Source organism: Poecilia reticulata, chromosome 16 (assembly GCF_904066995.2).
Source record: "Poecilia reticulata chromosome 16, P_reticulata-male-v2, whole genome shotgun sequence".
NCBI classification, from domain to species: Eukaryota; Metazoa; Chordata; class Actinopteri; order Cyprinodontiformes; family Poeciliidae; genus Poecilia; species Poecilia reticulata.
Genome location: NC_088845.1, coordinates 28,081,752 through 28,094,360, shown reverse-complemented (window position 1 = coordinate 28,094,360; position 12,609 = coordinate 28,081,752). Strand labels below are relative to the sequence as shown.

The following is a 12,609-nucleotide window of genomic DNA, read 5'->3' as shown; positions in this document are numbered from 1 at the left end:
ATTTTGTTTTTTAAGAGCAAGTGGAGATATTTTTCCTTTTTCGTGTGCTCTCTTTCGAAGCATCAAACGCTGTCATCAAGTATGGCAAGCCATTTTAGTATATAAAAATACTGTTAAAAACTGAAATTAGTGTCAACCAACATGTTTTTGGTAGTAGGAATTATATCGCAAGATGTAAAAAGTTACAACTAACCAATAAAAAAGACGAAATATATATATATATATATATATATATATTTCATTATTCCTGAAAGTTAAAGTGAAACAACTTAACTGGACCTGACTCATTTGCGAAAGTCAATTCTTAAAAAAGCATTTGAGGAACGAAACAATCTTTTTAGGATATTTATCTATAATTTGTGTAAAGGAATCTGCAACCTTTATAATAGAAATCTTGGCTCTCAGTCCAGGTAAAGAAGACCCATTTAGAGTCGCAAATATTATAATTTGTATAATAATGGTGGGTGAAATAAAAATAAATACTGATATTTTGGCTTACTACGTCGCATCGTAAATCAATATGTAGAATTATCAGTCTCGTTCTCGTTTTCCCAACAGCACCTAAACGCAACATGGATTCAGCTCCTCCCACTTCCAATATGGCAGCCATGGGAAGGAGACAAGCGACGCCACGAATTTAGGAGTTTTTTCACGATAAATGAGTGGTATGGGAAACTGTCACGTATATGTCTATGTTGTGACAACAATATTATTCCTCAGTGCCAATGTCTCGTTTGAGAATAACTTTTAAAGGTTTCAAAAATACAATGTTTCTCAGTGGGCTAAGCTAGCAAGCAACGGTTAGGAAATAAATGAACTTGTGTCTTCCGAGTCACAAGAAGAAATCATTCACCCCGCATACGTCCTTCTAGGTGAGTATACATATGCATAGAAAGACGGGCAGACCATAACCCGAGGACAAACGGCATTTGCATTAAGATCGCTGAAAGACTGTGTTTAACTCATCATTAGCCTAATACTCAGAAACATGAACGCAGAGGAGCTGCATCCTAGTGTCATAGATTCTCTCATGTCTGCTGATGAAGTTGGGGTTTGGTTCTCATTCCTGCCCGTCCTGTTTGTTTGTTTTTTATCGGATCTGGTCGATTGCATTATTACTCAATATTGCTGTCTTTTCTTTTTTCCTCCAGCTCAAATTCATCATGGCCATCACTCAGTTCCGTATGTTCAAGATTTGCACATGTTTAGCCAGTTTGCTGTCCTTTTTTAAAAGGCTGATATGCAGGTAAGCACCAGTAGTTCTCCATGCTGTGATTTGAAAAGGCTTTTGACCTGTTATTGTTGCTCTAGTGATCATTATTTATTTATTTTTTACAAATTATTTTAAAAAATAATTAATATCGGTTCCAATTCTTTGTAAAATAACTCAATCTCTATCGATTTTAATTTTTTTGTCTTGCCCCTGTTTCTCAATTGTATTCCTATCTCTGCTTCTACTGCATCGTAACAAGGTCCATCTACCTTAAACCAGAATGAAAAGACATATTTCCCTCACTATCTGAAGCTAAATCAGACCAAACATTTCTAGTTTGAGGTCAGTTACAACCACCAAAATAGTTTTTATTTGCTAACAGGAGACAAAAAAAAAAATCAGTGGTGTATTAACGTCTTCTAAATCAGAGGTTTACATGCATTCCCTCAGTATTTGCTGTTATTAACTTTGAACTGTTTGACTTGGGTGAAATGCTTTGGGTTTCCTTCCACACGTTTTGCACAGTAGTTTAATGGGATACAGACCCGTCACTTCAGAGTAATCAATGTTCACAAATTTTAATGTAGGACATTTTATTGATGCATTGCCAAACTCTCAGAGCGACCGATTCTGAGTTACTGCTTTAAAAATAATTGGCTTATTGTGATCTTGGATAATAAATTTCTGTATTCACTTAATTCAAATATCCCCGTTGAATTTCTATGCCTTTTCTATGACTGTTTATCAACATCTAATGATCTATCCCATAAACATCACATGCTACGTTTAAAGCCTTTTACTGTTTAACATATCATGGATAAATCCAGGACTCTCTGTAAACTTGGCTTACTTGTCGTACCAGTTTAAGTTCAGCAGTGCTGGGAAGAGTTGGTCGGGTTACAGTGAAGACCAAGGGTGGAATAGATCAGATTTCACTGTGGAAGTTAGGAAAACAAAACCTGTTTTAGCATTTAACACAGTGAAGCAAAAGTAGAGCAAGAAACAAACATGTGAAGGAGGATTAAAGTCCAAACGCCTCTAGATTCAGTTTAACTTCTCAACCAGCGGTACAAACCAGAAATATTTGTTCTGTGCAGCAGAAACGTGCTTTATAGTTTGCAGCTAATTTAAATCTGTGGATGTAGCTTCTTGCTTACTTTGATTCAACCAGACATGTTTTTCTTCTAGACTTTATACTACATAATCTCACTGATGACATATAATTACATTACAACCCAAATCAGGAAAAAAAAAAAAAAGGGACAAGGGGAAAAGAAAAAGTATAACGCAAAGAAAGCTGCTTACGCTAACGCTGGAGGAGCTGCAGAGACAAAAGCTTGTTGTGCCACTTTACTTCTAGAGACTGCAGAAGACATCAACCTTACACATAAAACTACAACTACAAGTTCAAAGCTTCGTCCCAGTTGAGAATTGCCCAGTCAAAGTCCAGGCTTCAATATGCCAAAGTTGAAAACACCTCGTCTCCGTTCAATTTGACCGGACTTGAGTTTATTTCTAAAAAATAAATAAATAAAAGTAGAACTTAAAGTTCTGTTTGGTGGAATCTTCTTTGTGCATTACAGTAAACTAATTATGTTTAGTCTTGTCTGCTTTGTGGCTTCATAAAATTGATTTGAATCATTTGATTGTGACACAGGAGCGGAAGGGGCCGCAAGCTCAGCGGTGATCAGATAACTCTCCCAACGACGGTCGACTTTTCTTCTTCTTTACCAAAACAGGCGAGTAGCTGCGTCACTCACGTTCCCTAAAAGTATAAGGCTGGAATTCAGAATTTGGGTAAAAAAGAAAATAAGATTTAATGTACTCAAAAAAAATTTTCCCTTTGTGGTCAAAACAGCCAGAAATCGAAGAGTGGAGCTCCTGGGATGAAGAAGCTCCGACGAGTATTAAGATCGAAGGTGGAAATGGAAACGTGTCCCCTCCGCCCAACGATGCCGACGAAGAGCCGGATTATTTCAAAGACATGGCTCCCACCATCAGGAAGACGCAGAAGGTACAGAGCGGCTTCAGAGCAGACAAACTTTGTTTATCTTTCTTTTTTTTTTTTTTTATTCAAACGAAGAGTTGAAAAATAGACTTGGCTGAAACTTTGTATCATTGAAGAAAAATACAGACAGCTTTAACCGTGATCATATGTCTGGCTGCTCTGCTCTTTTATCTCTGGTCCAGATCGTGCTGAAAAAGCGCGAGCCGTTGAACTACCTGGTTCCTGACGGGTCAGCAGGATTCTCCAGCCGGCTGGCAGCCTCCCAGGACATGATGAGCTTCAGTCCGCCCTCTGTGAGAAACGCCTCGGCTTCCTTCAAGATGTTCTGTAGACTCTTTCGTTTTCACTTGTTCAAGTTTTTGTTTGATGTGTTGCTAAGCAGTAAAAATAAAATTAAAATCCTGTGTTCGGCCTGGACGATATAGCTTAAAAATAAAAATTTTTTTTTACTTTTTTTTCATACCATTTCTGATTTTATTAAAAAATAAATTAATTAAATAGTGGCTTTTATTTCAGTCATCCCTTCTGAGTTGTACTTCGCTGTATTAAAGGCTGGGTGCAAGAATAATTTCTTTAACTAAAAGAATATAATCATAACATCAGCAGAATAAATACTAGAGCATTTTAAAATTGCAAGAAAATATTCATTTTAATTAATTTCCTTTTGTTTTTGAGTTCTCATAAAATGATTACTCCATTCTCCTATTATTACGACTTTATTCTGATAATATTAAGACTTAATTCTTTTACTATTTTGATTGTATTCTTGTAACATAGCTTTATCCTCTTAAAAAAAAAAAATCTTAGCCTGACCCTTATGTTTCCTCGTGGAGTTGAGCTGAATTCTAAAGTCCAAATAAGCAGATAGAAACCAGACTTGTCAAACAAGATGGCGGCTTTGTGAGTGATGACATCACTCTGAACCATGGAGTGCACTGGTGAAATAAAAAGAAAAACACCCATTTTTTTTTTCTCCAAAAACTCAATCTTTGAAAACAAAAAATGTGATTTAATCAATAAATTAATTTATAATCCAATATTATATTTGCATTTTCAATGTCCATGTAATGGAGAAAACATCAGTGATTTAATGAGAGACGGAATTAAAACTGTAAACTCTCCTTAGTGATGGCGCAGGCATGCTAAGAAACCATTTTAACCAAACACTAAGAGTTTAAACCAAAGTTCCCCAGTGGCCAAAATAATAAGTTTTGGCTCTTTAAAAAAAAGGCAAAGCTGCAAACTGATTTTGAATCCGTTTGTTTTCTCAGGCTGAACTGGGCGAAATGGAAAACTGGCATGAAGACACAAACGCCTGGGAGGACGAGTCCGACGCTGCCTGGGAGGCAGAGGAAGTGCTCAGGTAAAAGTTCTGCTAGACTCTCTGCCGCTTCCATCCGCCGTAACGATTTGAGTTTTTTCAATTACATGGAAGCTGAGGAAAAACATAAAATGGAGCACAAGTTTGTTATCCTAGATATTCTATATATGTACACATTTAAATAGTTGGCACCATCTGAATGGTTCAAGGAACAAGACGGTTCTCATTTTGCTTCTGTCTCTTTCCACCAGGCAACAAAAGATGGCTGAGAGGGAGAAGCGCTTCATGGAGCAGCAGAAGAAGAAAATGGAGAAAGAGGCTCAGAGAATGCTGAAGAAGGAGCAAAAGATCGCAGTCAAGCTCTCGTAACATTTTGGAAATGCTCCGTTTCGAGCCGACGGGGGCGCCGGGGTTCGGGCACAGACTTCAAATCTATCATTAAAACAGTCTTTAAAGTTCCTTCCACGTGGATTACCATCAGTCACTACTTTATCTGTTTACAAACTGTCCTCCTCCACCCGTTTTTACCAGCAGCCATTTCAGTTTGGGATCGTTTTTACAGCGGCTGCACTGTAAAAACCCATCGGTCCCCAGAGGAGATTACACAATGAAGTATTAAAATAAAAAATAATTAGATTGTGACTTAATCTGGTTGGTAGTACTTAATTTGATTGTTCTGTCCCAGAAGCATTTTGTAAATGAAACTTATCTGCAACTTTAAAAAAAAAAAGTTCATAAAAATGTTATGGCCTCACAGGGAAAAAAGAGTGTAATTTATAACTTGCATCACTGTAAATCAGTGGCATTCTTTGCTTTGCTAATGTTTTTTTTTAAATATTTATGTCTTTCAGAGTCTGTACATTTATTTTATTTCCTAATGATCATGGCTTTATTTTTGTCACTCTGATCTGAAGCCATCACTACACTGGAAATCTGCATTCAAATGAAAACTGGAGCTTTTACACTTGTGGATGAAGATCGATGTAATGATCAAGTCAAACTATGAATGATGGCTGTGGGTTCCTATGGCAACCTCATGGATGCTGGTTTACCATTCATTCCTAGACATTTTGTCAAAGGTGATTATCTAGAGATTGGTGGACTTTTGTTTCTATTTTTGTGTGTGTGTGTTGTTGGAGGAAATATTGCTTTGGATATGATTGATAAACATTCTTTTTATAAAATATGGATCACCAAGGCGATAGAATCAATCGTTTCACCCACAAAGAGGATTTAAGTGCAGATTTAATGTGTTTCCATAAGAAAGAATTCCTGATCATCGCCTAGAATATAATTTCTGTTATGAAAACCTAACCGGGTGAAGAATCTAATATATATATATGCATGACGATGAAGTTGAGCGTTTTAAAACCTCCATAGAAGCAAGTCAAAGACGGCAAATTTTTATTGGCAATGTTACAAAAGCTTTGCAAATGGCAGGATGTTCTACTTTATTATTTATGAGGTGATTGAGTGAAAATGTGACTGTTTTTTAACCTTAACGAATGAGCGATGGTGGGCAGTTTTAAGAACTAACATGGTGAAACTGGTGTTCATTGGTTGGAAAAGGTTTGCGTAGTTAATTTGTTTCCCTATGGGGTTTCATCAAGAGATATAGCATCTAGATTTTTTTTTTGTTTGATTTGCAAATATTTTTTTTCCCCCAGAAAAAAAATTATTTCCGTTTCTGTTCTTCTTTCACTCTTTTTCTCTGTATGACTTCATGTTAAAAAATTTGGTGGTTGAGCATAAACAAAGTCTTGCTCTGAAAAAATGAGTTGACGAAAAACCCTGTTCAGATCTGACAGGTTGAAAATATGGTGTACGAAATTTTGTTTTCCTTTTTTTTTTTTTTTAATAAAAGCATTGATTCATATGTTTGCATTGTTTTTGGAGGAACATTTTCTGAACTATTAATGGGCCATCACCAAATGGTTTAGAATTTACTTTAATGTGAAGGTTCATGCTTTTTATTAGGATCCCAACTGAAATAAAAAAACAAAAATAGACTAATAAGACTGTCTCCAATAAAATGGGGTTGGGATGAGATTTAAATTGTTCAAAGACCGAATCTTATTGTTTTCCTACTAAAGAAAAAAAAACACCTGTAAATATCTGTCATCAACATATACAAAATGTACAAATTGTTTTATAAGCACCTGAAACCAGCACATTGCCTAAGTTCAGCTTCACAAACAACTGAACTAGATTACATGAACAAAACTTGAATATTGGTTCATTACACAAACACACATTTGAAGTGTTTATCTGTGTGATAATGACTTACAGCTAATGATAATCCTAAATTATTTTTTTTAGGTAATCAGAATAGTTCTATTCACTAAATTAGAATATGCATTAGTTAAATGACTTAAGCAGATGTAGCACACTTTTTATTAAGCCCATATTTCTGTATTTTATTTTCTGTATGTTTATTTTCATCAGTCTAATGTAATCAAATCTTAAAAGTAATGTTTTAGCCGTAAGCGGAAGACCATAAACAGAAATAAAGGCTTTGAAACTTTGGTTTGTGTAATTAATTGTTTTATTTTGTTAAGTGTGCCAAGGAAGTAATTAAACTTTTCAAATGTATGGATTAATTTGCCTTGAATTTTTGCATTGCTACTGATATATGATGTGAATGTCATGTCATCAGGAATAGAAATATATTTACTGAAAGAAATGTATTCACTACTTATTTTACACCATCAACTTCAGTTATAGCTTTTATTTACTTTTCTTTATTGTCATGTTTTTTGTTTATTTTTGTAGAAATATTCATTGACCCACTGGCTAAAGACATACTGTACAGCTAACTACTGAAAGGTAATAGCCATTCATGGATTAAAGGGTTAAGTCCAGTCCCATCGTACACATGACGTGTTTCCGCCTTGCACCGGAAGTTTGCGGAATTTCAGCTGCTGTGACCGCGCTCCACCGTCCTAGGGGATCCTTTGTGAAAGCTTTAATGTCTTGGTGCTAAGCTGTTAATGAGATAGCCACTTTGCTTCGTGAGTCTCGGTGGTTGGGATTTTTAGGGCTACGTTGCTTCTGTTTTCTTTTTTTTTTTATTTAGCCCCGTTAAAGGTCGTCGTATTTTCACTTTTTGATGCAGCCAGGCTGCCGAATCTCGCGAGAAGTGGAATCTCACCGTGAGTGAAGCTCGGTTAAGTTTAACCCAGTGTGTTTTCTTGATAGTAATGTTACTGTTGCTTCAGCCGGTGGTGTATATTGTTCGCTGTTTTCATTTTTGAGTCTTTAAGAGTTAACTAACGTGTGCTTGCTTTTGTTTCTCCTCCCAGAACAAACACAATGAATAAAGAAGCCAGACTGAAGGCATCAATAAACCAGAAGCTAACGGAGACAGGAGAAAGAGATCGGTGGGTAGGATTTAATACTGTAGGGGTATTATTGAATATGTTTCAACTAAAATGTCAACTTGAAGGCTTTTTTTCTGTATAAAATTCACCTCCTCTCCTCTCTGTTTATCTGGCTGACAGACTGAAGGAGCTGCTGAGAGCTAAGCTCACAGAGTGTGGGTGGAAGGACCAAATGAAGGCTCAATGCAAAGGTAAAAACACTTTTCCAGAAACAATATGGCAGCTGGTACATGAGGGAACAAGGTTAGGTTTACTAAGAAGAGATACTTTAATGTTTCTCAATTTTTTTTGCTTGCTTAGAGATGCAAAAAGGGTCAGCAGAATTTAGATGACACAATACTCAAACTCACCTTGAGTTAATTTTTCATTTTGTTCATTAACATATGAACCAACTCATGTATCTACGAGGTTGTAGACACATCGGTGTCGTTGAGTGATTTTAATTTCAACTAATCATTACTCTGCTGAAGTCTTTGCAGACTTGTTTCAGTTCAGCAGGTGCAGTTTATTTGGTCTTGTTTTAAAACGATTGTATAAGGTAGTTCAGATATCCAAAATTCTGGTCCCCTTTGCCTTTAAATAAATGTCACTAAATGCATACAGTGAAACCAAAATAAACTAGATATAATGTAATATGACACTTTCTTAAACCAAACTGTGGCTTATAGCCAGTTAGAAAACTTTTTTCCTTGTGTTTTGTTTCTTATTCTATGAATAATAGAGAAAAAACTGTCCACACTAAAATCCTAAAAGCTAACAAAGTTGGATTCTAGAAACTGTTACATTTTACAGTTCTTGTGTTGCTTTTCAAAATGTTTTTTGTGCAATGTGACTGTTTTCAAGAGTGCAAATATATTTGATGTTTAAGTTCTGGAAATCCCAGCACTGTCACTTTTATTAAAGTCATTATCAGAGTTCATAGATTCTGTTGACACAATTTCTGTCACTGTGTCAACAGAAAATCTTTTTAACACAATAAATCCATCAAATGTCACTGGAAAACGTAAAAACTTAAAACTGCTGTCATAACAGCTCATGCAGGCTTGAATATTTTTTTGAACAGCTAACACTGCATATTTATACTTTTCTTTAACTTGAACTACCCAAAATTTGGAATATTTCCAGTTATCAGACTTGAAACAGGCAGGGTTAAGGAAACCGTTGGATTAAAGTCCTATATTTGAGCTAAAGTCTGTACATGCAGAATTCACTTTAAAGGGGTTATGTAAAGCCTAGATGTTTTGAATACCTGTTGGCATAAATGAGAACAATTCACAGATTGTCACCCAAACCCACGTTACTTAAAGCTTACCTGAATCATTTTGTCAGATAAGGATAGAGCCTGTAAGGGAAGTTAAAGCAGAGCTGGGGAAAAATGTTGACTTTATTTTTAATGTTTTAGTTTGGGTTTATCAATATGGCCGACAGTGAAGAGGGCAGAGATGGAAATAAAGGTTGTGCAGCTTAATGGCAGACTGTAAGAAGAGAGTAAAACAAGGTCAGAGATGATGAGGATGAAGGTGAATAGGTTGAGAGGATCGGAGAACTCTGCATCTCCAACCCGCTCAGTTGAATAGACTCAACAGATGTTGCACTGAATTCTGCAGGAGTCAAATCTTGAATCCAGAGGGCGCCGTTACTTCTATAAATGTTATTTTGCTCTCGGAGCACCACTGCCAAATGAAACTCTCCTGAAATGCAGACGGTCACTTATTCTGTTCAGTTCAACAAAATATTTAACAAAATGGAGAGTTAACATTTGAAGATCATGTCCAACCAATGGGTCAGAGTTTGGTTTGAGGCTAAAAGCCTTTAAGTTGTAGTGCAGTGATAGTTTCTGGTAAGAACTATTAGAATATCTGTCTGTACTACACACCAGTCTGTGGTGCTTTGAGAGCAAGTTGTGGACGTAAGCCACAGCGCCCTCTGCAGCGACCCATAAAATAACCGAGAGGCTTTCTTGGGTTTTAGTACCACTTTATATTAAGACAATTAATAAAAGACATTAGTTATTGAACACTTGACAGTCTTAATGCTTTCAATAAACACACTTGGTCATTTACACTCTAAGGTAGTGGCTGATATCTTTGGGACCTCCTTTAGAGGTTAACAGTTTGGGGTTTAGTTTTTTTTTGTTTGTTTTGATTTGTCAATAAAGTTAGCTTTAAACTTGATCCTTACGTTTAATTTCTTCTGACACGACAGTCTAACCGTGTTGTATTCCTCCTGCAGACGTCATCAAACAAAAAGGTCTGGAGCACGTGACGGTGGAGGACCTTGTTGTAGAGGTCACCCCTAAAGGAAGAGGTAACTCAAATAACAAATCGACACTACAGTCTCAGAAAACAGTGATTATACAATTTGTCATCATAAATAAGATAATTTAAAAAATAAGGCAGTTGCTAAATATTAAAAAAAAAGAAACTCAGATCCAGTTGAATACAGCACATTCCACACCTTTGATCCCAATGCACATGCACCCTTCAGAACAGAAGCATACCAGAAAGAAAACAGATGTATGTGTATGTATAATAATGTTGTAGGGCTTCATAAAAGAGTTTGTGATCATATTTCCCAGTGAAAAAGAGTAAATGTTGCAGGAAAGCGACTCATCAATGTGTCTTTATTGCAGCCTTGGTGCCAGACAGCGTTAAGAAGGAGCTCCTACAGAGAATCCGAGCCTTTTTGACACAGCACGCCTCATAGTCAACATTTGCCAATATTATTCTCATAAAGATGTTAGCTTTTGTGTTGTTTTTTTTAAGGATTTAATGGAATTCTGAAATATTTTTCAGAATTGCTTATAAATTCTTAACATCTCCGACATCTGCTCTGATAAATGTGTTTGTATTGATCCACTGATCAACTGATTCATGTTTTATACCAATCAGATGTCGTGTCTACTCGTGTATGAAATGTGCTGCTTGAATAAAGGGGTCAATTTATTAAACATGCATTTTTTTCCCATATATGTATAAAAAACAAAGCACAATACAGAAATTAATTTCAGGGAAGAAATTGATTAATGCTCATCATCCATTAGTCTCTTAAGGAAGCTACTCTGCTACATTTAATTAGGGTCTTTGCTGTAGTTCTGTAGATTTAGGGATGGAACTAAATTAGAAATGTTTTCAGATGTACATTAAATAGCTAAAGATTAGGGCAGGCCAGCTTGCTGGATAATTGAAGATGGTGACACTCTGCTTATTAAATCCGGTTTTAGTGCTTTTGACAGTGAGCAGGTGCCAAAGTCGTGCTGGAAGATAAAATCGGCATCTCCATAACAGTTGTCAGCAAGGGGAAGCATCAAGCTTTCACAACCCTCTGGGTGTCAGCCGTAGTGACTTTGGAGAAGAGAAACCACAGCAGTACAAATAATCTCTGATTCTCTATGAGTTTGAAACTCCAAACAGGACCTCAAGCAACTTGGATACTGGAATCGTCTCCGCTCTTCGGGTAGAACCCTGTGGTGTCCAAACCCCGTCTGCCACGTGGGCCAAAATTGAAAAGTTGAACATACTGGCTTGGCCATAAATATAGATTTTGAAATGAAAAGCAAAAACCGATTTGCGTTGTGATTTTAGTCGGTTTTACATGCTCAATATTAAACTAAACATGAAATACTTCAGTGAAAGAAGCAAAGTAGTCAGATTTTAGTTGGAAATGTTCTGTAGATGGTGTTAATTCTTAAATATAAAAGGGTCTCACACTCTTGCTTTGAAAGAAAGCCATAAAACTTTGACATACCACCTAAGACCCGCAGCAGTTGCGGGCGGTTTTACAAAGTATTGACTGCATTTCACAATAAGAGGCAGTAGTGTGTATTTTCCAGTCATATACTGCCATTTTAAAGCACAGTCAAGTAACTATTTTACCACCAGTTCTTATAAAAATGCTGTATATATAAAATATAACTTAAAAGTAATTTGACTTTGTAATTTATTGAATTGAAATTGGGCCTCTGTCCCTTTAAAAACTCCTGTTTCTGAAACTCCGCCTCCAGAAAGTCTTCCCAACATCACTCTGTTAACACAACATTTTTGCCATCATTGCACTGAGAAGTAGCCTCTATAATGAGCTCAGCAGATGAGCGGTTCCACCAGGTGCTAATTGTCTGCTGGCTAGTCTGAAGGAGCCGAGTGAGGCAGAAGCTTGGAAACTGCGTCTTCAATGCGGAGCTAGATCCACCCAGGCGTTTCGCATAGCTGAATGGTTGCCACGGGAGACTACATGATTTCTCAAACGTGCATGAAAGAATCAAGACAACTCTCCAAGTATGTTTTTGATGAGGGCAATAACATTTTAACATGCTGTAAAGCTAAAAAAAAAAGTTGATGTTACCCCTTTAAAAACATCTTTGTTTGGGTCCGTCACATAAATCCCCATCAAAATACAATAAAGTCTGTGGCTGTAACTTTCAAGGGGCATCAATACTTTTTTGTTAGGCGCTGTAGTTGCACAAGCATGACCTAATTGTAAGTCAATTTCATTTCATTGCAAACCCAAGGAAAAAAAAAAAAAAAGTGTACCTCTTGGCATAATTTTTCACATTAGCGAGTAGAAGCTGTGCGTCGGTCACCCACACAAAGCTCAGGGAGTGTTTTCATAGCCGAAGGACCTGCTGTGACATCAGCCTAGGTGACAACATGCTGATGTACAGTTCTGTAGCGGAGGCCAAGTGTAACAT

General features: G+C 36.6%; 2 protein-coding genes across 5 annotated transcripts; both read left to right on the top strand.

Annotated features, from left to right (window-relative positions):
* Positions 1-512: 512 nt before the first annotated feature.
* Positions 513-7,694, top strand: ebag9 (estrogen receptor binding site associated antigen 9). 2 transcript variants are annotated; one of them, XM_008431936.3, is made up of 7 exons: positions 513-665; positions 1,152-1,246; positions 2,871-2,952; positions 3,072-3,227; positions 3,404-3,514; positions 4,493-4,584; positions 4,794-7,694. In XM_008431936.3, exons 2-7 carry the CDS (start codon positions 1,164-1,166, stop codon positions 4,909-4,911), a joined length of 642 nt encoding a protein of 213 aa, XP_008430158.1. In that variant the 5' UTR covers positions 513-665; positions 1,152-1,163; the 3' UTR covers positions 4,912-7,694. The 2 variants fall into 2 exon arrangements, with proteins under 2 accessions (XP_008430158.1, XP_008430157.1); XM_008431935.3 differs by having other exon boundaries at positions 554-872.
* On the top strand, positions 7,456-10,872 carry eny2 (ENY2 transcription and export complex 2 subunit). Of its 3 annotated transcripts, none has more exons than XM_008431938.3 (5): positions 7,456-7,708; positions 7,845-7,922; positions 8,043-8,113; positions 10,155-10,229; positions 10,555-10,872. In XM_008431938.3, exons 2-5 carry the CDS (start codon positions 7,855-7,857, stop codon positions 10,626-10,628), a joined length of 288 nt encoding a protein of 95 aa, XP_008430160.1. In that variant the 5' UTR covers positions 7,456-7,708; positions 7,845-7,854; the 3' UTR covers positions 10,629-10,872. The 3 variants fall into 3 exon arrangements, with proteins under 3 accessions (XP_008430160.1, XP_081453468.1, XP_008430159.1); XM_081597342.1 differs by having other exon boundaries at positions 7,456-7,723; XM_008431937.3 differs by having other exon boundaries at positions 7,460-7,694.
* The last annotated feature ends 1,737 nt before the right edge of the window (positions 10,873-12,609 follow it).

Excerpts from the sequence above, each read along its gene's own strand:
- ebag9 (XM_008431936.3), top strand. The coding sequence starts at position 1,164 with ATGGCCATCACTCAGTTCCGTATGTTCAAGATTTGCACATGTTTAGCC. Across the intron at positions 3,515-4,492 it reads TGAGCTTCAGTCCGCCCTCT|GCTGAACTGGGCGAAATGGA; the intron begins GTGAGAAACGCC and ends TTGTTTTCTCAG. Across the intron at positions 4,585-4,793 it reads GAGGCAGAGGAAGTGCTCAG|GCAACAAAAGATGGCTGAGA; the intron begins GTAAAAGTTCTG and ends TCTTTCCACCAG.
- eny2 (XM_008431938.3), top strand. The coding sequence starts at position 7,855 with ATGAATAAAGAAGCCAGACTGAAGGCATCAATAAACCAGAAGCTAACG. Across the intron at positions 7,923-8,042 it reads GAGACAGGAGAAAGAGATCG|ACTGAAGGAGCTGCTGAGAG; the intron begins GTGGGTAGGATT and ends TCTGGCTGACAG. Across the intron at positions 10,230-10,554 it reads GGTCACCCCTAAAGGAAGAG|CCTTGGTGCCAGACAGCGTT; the intron begins GTAACTCAAATA and ends TCTTTATTGCAG.